At 58.0% G+C, this 8,322-nt stretch overlaps 1 protein-coding gene across 1 annotated transcript; it reads left to right on the forward strand.

The window, feature by feature from the left end:
* The first annotated feature begins 2,558 nt into the window (after window positions 1-2,558).
* Window positions 2,559-5,559, forward strand: RABAC1 (Rab acceptor 1). Its single transcript, XM_030299060.1, has 5 exons — window positions 2,559-2,726; window positions 3,037-3,249; window positions 3,550-3,647; window positions 5,136-5,237; window positions 5,320-5,559. Exons 1-5 carry the CDS (start codon window positions 2,671-2,673, stop codon window positions 5,406-5,408), a joined length of 558 nt encoding a protein of 185 aa, XP_030154920.1. The 5' UTR covers window positions 2,559-2,670; the 3' UTR covers window positions 5,409-5,559.
* The last annotated feature ends 2,763 nt before the right edge of the window (window positions 5,560-8,322 follow it).

Raw genomic sequence — 8,322 nt, forward strand, 5'->3', positions numbered from 1 at the left:
TCTGTGTCTCCCTCTCTCTCTGCCCCTCCCCCGTTCATGCTCTGTCTCTCTCTGTCCCAAAAATAAATAAAAAACGTTGAAAAAAAAAAATTTAAAAAAAAACAGTCCTCCTTTGTAGCCGGACCCAAGGGGGACGCCTCAACAAGATTGGGCTGCAGGCCTGGGGCTGACAAAGGGAGGGATGAACGGTGACCGGCCAATCTGACCTTCTAAGTACAGCTCATTGGCTCCTTCAGCTTCAGCTCGGGACCTCCCCGCAACAGGGGCCCTTCCGGCTTATTGCTCACTGGCCCCTTTGGCAGGGGCCGTCTCCCCAGCCCATGGGAACGCCCTCCAGCAGGCCTCCAAGTCCAAACCAAAGGGGACAGTGGATCTTAGGAGACAGTGGAGTTAACAGTCACCTGGATATTCTGGCTGGATATTCTTCGTCAGGTCCACCCAGCCCTGAAACTCCACGTAAGGGAGCCCACAATCCCCGTATTTCCACGCACATTTCCTGAGGCCCTTCTGGTGTGCGCCTTTAGAACTCTGGCCATGAACCCACCCTCACTCAGGGGCAGGGGCAAAGGCTGAGAGGGAGCCGTGGCTGTGGGAACTAGGGGAAAGGAAGGGCCACGCCTCAGACACCAGCCACACCTTGGGACATCCAAGGGGCCTGCAGCTTCTAATACGCGACTGTTAAATTTAGGAAGGCCAGGGGCGCCTGGCTGGCTCAGTTGGCAAAACATGCGACTCTTGATCCCGGGGTTGTGAGTTCAAGCCCCAATGTTGGGTATAAAGGTTACTTTTGGGGCGCCTGGGTGGCTCAACTGGTTAAGCGTCCGACTTCGGCTCAGGTCATGATCTCACGGTCCGTGAGTTCGAGCCCCATGTCGGGCTTGGAGCCTGGAGGCTGTTTCGGATTCTGTGTCTCCCTCTTTCTCTGCCCCTCCCCCCCTCAAAAATAAATAAACATTAAAAAAAATTTGAGGGGTGTCTGAGTGGCTCAGTCGGTTAAGTGTCCAGCTCTTGGTTTCGGCTCAGGTCATGATCTCACAGTCCGTGGGATCGAGCCCTGCGTCGGGCTCTGCACTGACATGGCAGGGCCTGCCTGGGATTCTGTCTCTCCCTCTCTCTTTGCCCCTCCCCTGCCCTCACTCTCTTTCTCAAAATAAATAAACTTTAAAAAAATTTTGAGGGGCGCCTGGGTGGGTCAGTCGGTTAAGCGTCCGACTTCGGCTCAGGTCACCATCTCACAGTCAGTCTGTGAGTTCGAGCCCCGCGTCGGGCTCTGGGCTGATGGCTCAGAGCCTGGAGCCTGCTTCCAATTCCGTGTCTCCCTCTCTCTCTGCCCCTCCCCCATTCATGCTCTGTCTCTCTCTGTCTCAAAAATAAATAAAAACGCTAAAAAAAAATTTTTTTTGAGAAGGCTTACCTCTAGAAATAATCAAAACATTTATGATAATGTAGCGGCAGTAACATTGGCTACCGTTTATTGAAGTGAATAAAGTGTCAAGACTCTTTCAAGCACTGTATATGGGCCATTTAACTGAATCATCATAACCCCATGAGTGAGTGTGGTACTATTAGGATCTCCACTGCCCTGATGAAGTCACTGAGGTTCAAGGTCGACACAGCCTAGACTTTCATCTCTGACTCCAGAATCCCGGGTCTTTCAGTTATAACAATTCCCTCTTTTATTTATTTAACATTTTTTTAAGTTTATTTATTTTGAGAGAGACGGAGCACGTGAGCGGGGGAGGGGCAGAGACAGAGAACCCCAAGCAGGCTCCGCACTTCCAGCACAGAGCCCCATGTGAAAGCTCCAACCCAGGAACCGTGACATCATGACCTGAGCTGAAGTCAAGAGCCAGAGCCTACTGAGCAACCCAGGCGCCCCAACAACTCCCTCTTTTAAAAATTCTCAACCCTTTCCCAACTCCCCTCTCCTATGGGAGAGGAGGGTGCGTCCCAAAGTCCCTAGTCCTAACCCATTCATCCCTGGGAGCTCAAGGGTTGGGGGGCGGGGGGGGGGGGGCTTTGCCCTCCATCTCAGATACCCACTCCAGCGACCGTGGCCCTCTCGCCAGTGTCTGCCTCCAGGAAAGAAATAGATTCCCACGAATTGTCTAGTCTCTCCGTTCAAAATGCGGTCCATGGACCAGTAGCATCCGCGTTACCTAGGAACTCGTTGGAGATGCACATTAACGGGCCCCACCCTGGATCTGCGGAGTCAGAACACGTGAGTGTCTTATCAAGCCCTCTGGGTGTTTTGTATGCACTCTAGAGTCAGGACGACAGTTCTCCACGATCCCCATTGTACCCTGCAGGGGAGTGAGTACACGACGACTGCTTCTGCTTCTGCCTTTCGATCTCCCGGAACTCCCCGACTCCTGAAGACCCACCTTCCCCAAGCCGAACGCCCCGCTTCTAAAACTACAACTCCCACGATGCCCAGAGGCGCTCCGCCGCTTTACGCGACTGCACCTCCCAAGGTGTTTCGCGAGCCAGACCCTCCCGGGCGTCATCAGGACTACAACTCCCACAATACTCGGCGGCAGAACCACCGCCCCGGCGGCTCCGGAACGGCGCCACGTCTGCTCCGCTGGGTGGGGCAGAGCTCGCGCGGGGCTGCTGGGGTCTGCAGAGCCCCGGGCTCGTTACAGCGGCCCTACCCCTCACGACACAGACATGGCGGCCGAGAAGGACCCGCAGAAGGATGCCGAGCCGGAAGGGCTGAGCGCCTCGTGAGCAAGCTGGCTCTAGCCCGCCCCTGACCGAAACCCGGGAGCCCTGGCCCCCCGCCCCCTCCTCCCTCGGGTCCCAGAAATCCGGGCCCCAGACACTAGAGTCTGGGCCCCTGGTGTCCTCTTCGAGGACTCTGGAGTCTGGGCCCTCGGCCCCTCCTCCCAAGATCCAGAAGTCTTGGACCTTTACCCCGTAGCACCCCAGAGTCCAGCCCTCCCCCCCCCACTCGGCCCCCTTATTGCTCGGGGGTAGGGGATTGGGGGTCCAGGCTCCATCCCGGTCTACCGCTGACCCGGCCCCGTCCACTAGGACCCTGCTGCCGAAACTGATCCCATCGGGCGCGGGCCGTGAGTGGCTGGAGAGGCGCCGCGCGACCATCCGGCCCTGGGGCTCCTTCGTGGACCAGCGGCGCTTCTCGCGGCCCCGCAACCTGGGCGAGCTGTGCCAGCGCCTCGTACGCAACGTGGAATACTACCAGAGCAACTATGTGTTCGTGTTCCTGGGCCTGATCCTGTACTGTGTGTGAGTGCCTCTCCCGCCCCGCACTTAACCCCACCGGCCGGGCCTCGCCCCCCCCCCCCCCCCAGAGCACTGCCCACCCCGCACCCCCACCCCACCCCCGGTCGGCCCCGCCCTCCGCGTCCAGTCCCTCTTCTCACTGGCCAGGCCCCTACGGCCCCGTCAGCCTGGCAGGGACACAGTGTGACCAGATGTGACCTGGTCTCAAGGGCGTAGCCTGCCATCCACCGGTGTAGGTGGTCAAGGTTCCCTTGGTTGGCTCATTCCCAGCTGCCTGACCCATGCTTCCCTACCCTCCTCCAGGGTGACGTCCCCCATGCTGCTGGTGGCTCTGGCTGTCTTCTTTGGTGCCTGTTACATCCTCTATCTGCGCACGTTGCAGTCCAAGTTTGTGCTTTTTGGTGAGAAATCCCCTGCCCAGGCGGTTTCCTGATCCTTCAAATCCTGTTCTTGGACCATAAGCCTTAGACCCCTAACCCTAGTCTGCCCAAGCCTAGATCTACACCAGATCCCTCAAACTCGACCCATCTCAGACACACCAGATACTCACACCCAGTCTCAGACAGCCGCCCCCCCCCTCCCCGCCCCGCCGCGTTGGTACTCCTCAGCCTGGAGATACCCCAGAACCTACTCTTCACCCTGTCCCTCAAACCTACTTTTCCTCCTCCATCCTCCACCTCCCTGCAGAAAGCATCAGCTGCAAGTACCCACATTGGACACCAGGTGGCGACCTTACACCGGCCTAGATCTGTGTCCCTGCCCTTTCCTGCTTCCTGGGGTGGGGCCAGAAAGATCTTGGGACTGCTCAGAGAGGGAAGCTGAGGTTTGTGGCTCATGTGGTCCCAGACTGGCCCTAGGCACCACTGGGAAGAAAGAGGGGCCTGAGTCTCCACTCGGGGGAAGCTCACGGTTCCGAGTGGTGAAAAGGGAGAGCTGGGTTCAAACGGGAAGACCTAAGAGAAAGTCCCTCAGGGGTTTGCACGTTCCGTCCATGACAGGGGTGAGCTGGCTGAGGGGCATGTCAGGCACACACAGGGCATGGAGGGAGTGCCTGGAGCACAGCCATGACCCCGCTGCCACGGAGGCACAGAGACCTGATCTTCCGCTGTGCGGCGAGAAGCCAGAAATCTATATTACTATGTGAAATCATTCAGTTTCTCCATCAGCCATAAACCAGATTCTTGGGGAACTTTGTACAGACACAAGAAACACGCCCACAGGGACGCCTGGGTGGCTCAGTCATTTGGGTGTCTGACTCTTGATTTGGGCGTGGGTCATGATCTTGTGGTTCGTGAGTTCAGGCCCCACATCGGGCTCCATGCTGGCAGTGTGGGGCCTGCTTGGGATTCTCTCCCTCTCTCTGCTCCTCCTGCACTCTGTCTCTCAAAATGAATAAATAAACTTTTGGGGCGCCTGGGTGGCTCAGTCGGTTAAGTGTCTGACTTCGGCTCAGGTCATGAACTCAGGTTCGTGGGTTCGAGCCCCACGTCGGGCTCTGTGCTGACAGCTCAGAGCCTGGAGCCTGCTTCGGATCCTGTGTCTCCCTCTCTCTCTGCCCTCCCCCGCTTGCACTCTGTTTCTTTTCTCTCTCAAAAATAAATAAACATTTAAAAAAAAAAAAGGAGAGCGATAGTCTGGGGAAGGGGGAGCCTGGGGGCTCCCTAGCAGGAGTGTGGCTGAAGGGCAGCGAACAGCAGGGAGAGGGCAGGGAGGGAGGTGTTCTTGTGGGAACATCAGAGAAATGGGTGAGGCCAGGGCTGGAGGGGCCCTTGACATGAGGAGTTTGGATGATCCTGAGGCTCCCGGAGCTTGTGACACCAGACTGGCGTGGGGGGCACTGGGAGTTACCGGGGAGAGGGCACGAGTGTCCAATGCCGTCTGTCCCCCAGGCCGAGAGGTGAGCCCAGCCCATCAGTACGCTCTGGCCGGGGCCGTCTCCTTTCCCTTCTTCTGGCTGGCTGGTGCAGGCTCTGCCGTCTTCTGGGTCCTGGGTGAGTACAGGGTCCGGGGAGCCGGGGTGGGCGGTGGGGGGCAGGTGAGGAGTGAGGCCCTGATCTGTGCATTTTCCCGCAGGAGCCACCCTCGTGGTCATCGGCTCCCATGCCGCCTTCCACCAGACCGAGGCCGGGGATGGGGAGGAGCTGCAGATGGAACCAGTGTGAGGTGTCTGAGGACCCGCCGGCCCCCCGAGGCAGCTGCCTCGTCCCTGGTCTCCCCTGCCCCGCACGGCCCTGCACTCCTGGCCGGAGCCCCCTTACAGGCCCAGGGAGGGATTCCAGCTTCGGAAATAAAGCTGTTACAGTCGTCCTTCGGCCGATACTCCCCGGGCTCTTCTGTGGGCCCGTGCGGGGGGTGTTGGGGAGACTGCAGAGACCAAGAAGGAGGGGGCCCCTGGCTGGGGCGGTGGGGGATTCATCAAGCAAGATAAACCACTAAACTATGATAGGACCGCAAATGGTGGTGAGTGCTGGGGAGGGGCGGAGAGTGAGCCAGCCAGGGGTACCCCAGACCACGCCCCCCGCCCCGCCCCGTTCAGTGATTTGCTAGGAGGACTCGGTGTATAGTTGGAGCTACAGCTGTAATTCTTTATCGTGGAAGGTGACAAAGCGAAGAGAAAAGGCACTTGAGGCAGAATCCAGAGAAATCCCGGCCCCAGCTTCCCAGAGTCCTCTCTCAGGGGACTCCCACACGCTGTGCTCGGTTCCTCCAGCGGCGAGTTGTGACAGTGGGTGTGGATGTCTGCCAGGGAGGCTCATTAGAGACTGCCCAGGCTTTCTGCTGGGGGGCGGCCACACGAGCACCCTCCGTCTAGCGTGTACCGGAAGCCCAGACTCCCAGAAGGAAAGCAGGCGTTCGGCATAAACAGTACCCTCGGCACAGTGTAGACACAGTGAGTCACTCTTATCGAGGACCGGGGGGAAGCCTTCTGGAATCCCAGTTCCCAGACACCAGCCCGGGGCCAACTATGCAAGCAGCCCTCTGCAAGGACAGCCTACCGTGTTAACACTTTCCTGCATAAAGAAAGTTCTGGAGACGAGTCACAGGTTGAGGAAGGCCTCCCCCAGGTGACGCTGAGTGAAGGGGCAGCTGCAGATCCTTAAGAAAATGCTCTGGGCAGAGGGAGAAGCGAGTCAAAGGTCCGGAGGCAGCAGCGAGCCTGGGGGTCCTGGGGGTGCAGCCAGGAGGCCCACGTGGTGGGGGCAGCGGGAAACTGGCCGGCTTCGGTGAGGGCTGTGGTTTTACCCTGAGTGAGGTTGCGAGTGACGCAGCCTGCGTTTCGTCGTAACATGAATACCTTCCGCCACCTGGGAGCACTGACACAAGAGGACCGCGCCCGGCAGGGGAAACACCAGGCAGATGTGACAGCAAAGCGGGGCTACCACACAGGGCTGGTCTGGGAGGGCTCTCCGAGGAGGTGACCTTTCAGTGAGCCTCGAGGGGACATGGAAGCAGCCCCGGGAAGAGCTGTGGGTGGGGTGGCCTGAGCAGAGCCACGGTCCCAGACCTTACAGCGCGGCCCCCTGGCCTCTCCAACCTGGAGTGTCGCCCCCCAAACTCCACCCACTCACCATTCCGTCAGCAGGTGTTTTATCAAGTGCCCACTGCGTACCCCGCGTTGTTCTGGAATCATTCCGTCACACGAGGCACCAGCCACATGTGACTAGTGAGCACTTGAAAGAAACGTGGCTGGTCTGAATTGAGATGTGCTGTGAGTATAAAATCCACATCAGGTTCCAAAGACTTAGCAGGAAAGGGTATAAAATGTCTTAATTATTTTCTATCCTGGCTATATGTTGGAAGGACAATATGTTGCAGAGACGAGGTAAATGTATTATTTTCACTTTTTTCCTTTTTAAAATGTGATTAAGTAGATGGGGCGTCTGGGTGGCTCATTCGGTCGAGCATCTGACTCGTGATCTCAGCTCAGGTCTTGATCTCGGGTCATGAATTCAAGCCCCACATTGGGCTCCATGCTGGGCATGAAACCTACTTTAAGAAAAAGGTGATTGAGTAGAAAATATAAAGTTACATTGGGGCTCATATCCTGGGGTTACTGGACACGCTGGCTGACATGCTGGGGAAACAGCAGCACCACAAACAGACGAGGCCCTGCCCTCCCGGGGCTCACGTTCGGTGGGAGAGGCGCTCGATACACAAACCAAACACCCAGCAGACAGGAAACTCAGCAAGTGATCAGCTTGTGAAACCAATAAAACCGGACTGGGCGAGGCTAGAGAGTCCTTGTGGAAGGAGAGGGCTCACTTAGCGTGGGGAGGCAGGGCCCTGCTGGGCACCAGGAGGAGATGGCTCCTTGGAGGTCTGGAGGAACAGTATTCTGGCCAGAGAGGACAGCAAGTGCAAAGGCCCTGGGGTGGGACCTGCTCAGTGACAAGGCAGCGCTTGTGACTGGGTGAAGGGAGTGAGGAGAATAGCTGTAGGAGATGACGGTGGGGATGTTGTTGGAGGCAGATCATGCAGGATCTGCAAGCCGTAGAGAAGGTCTTTGGATTTCAGCTTAAGGTAATGTGGGCTCTAGAAGGGTTTTGAACACTGGGGGGACAGGGTCAGGTGTGAGTTTTAGAAATATCCCTTTGGGGTCGTGTGGGGGATGGGTTAGAGGGAATGGGGCCGGGGAGGATGAGCCAGGGACGTGGAGGGGAGAGGAGGGACAGGGAAGACAGGTTCAGGACAAGGAGCTCCGTGACGGGCCTGCGTGGGAGCTGAGTGGGAGGGAGCAGGCAAGGATGACCCCCAGGCTTCAGTTTCCAGCAAGACAGGGAGACCAGGGGGCCTGGGTGTCTGGGTCCACATTGGTCCCAGTCAGTCACCGGGGGGCGTGCTTCCAGTGGCCGCCACCAGAGGGCGGAAAAGTGCTTCCTGTAGACTTTCTCCAGGGAGGGAGCCAGAGATGGGCTTCTGGGAGATGAAACCTGGGAGCCAGGAGAGGAGGCCGCACCCCCCCCCCCAACACCCCCCGGGTCTACTCCAAGGCCAGGCTCCCAATCCCAGGTCTGGGGTGGTAGATGGTGTTTTGTTTGCTGATCGAGATGCCTGTGCTCCTGGGGGAGACAGTCT

Source organism: Lynx canadensis, chromosome E2, assembly GCF_007474595.2.
Source record: "Lynx canadensis isolate LIC74 chromosome E2, mLynCan4.pri.v2, whole genome shotgun sequence".
Taxonomy (NCBI): Eukaryota; Metazoa; Chordata; class Mammalia; order Carnivora; family Felidae; genus Lynx; species Lynx canadensis.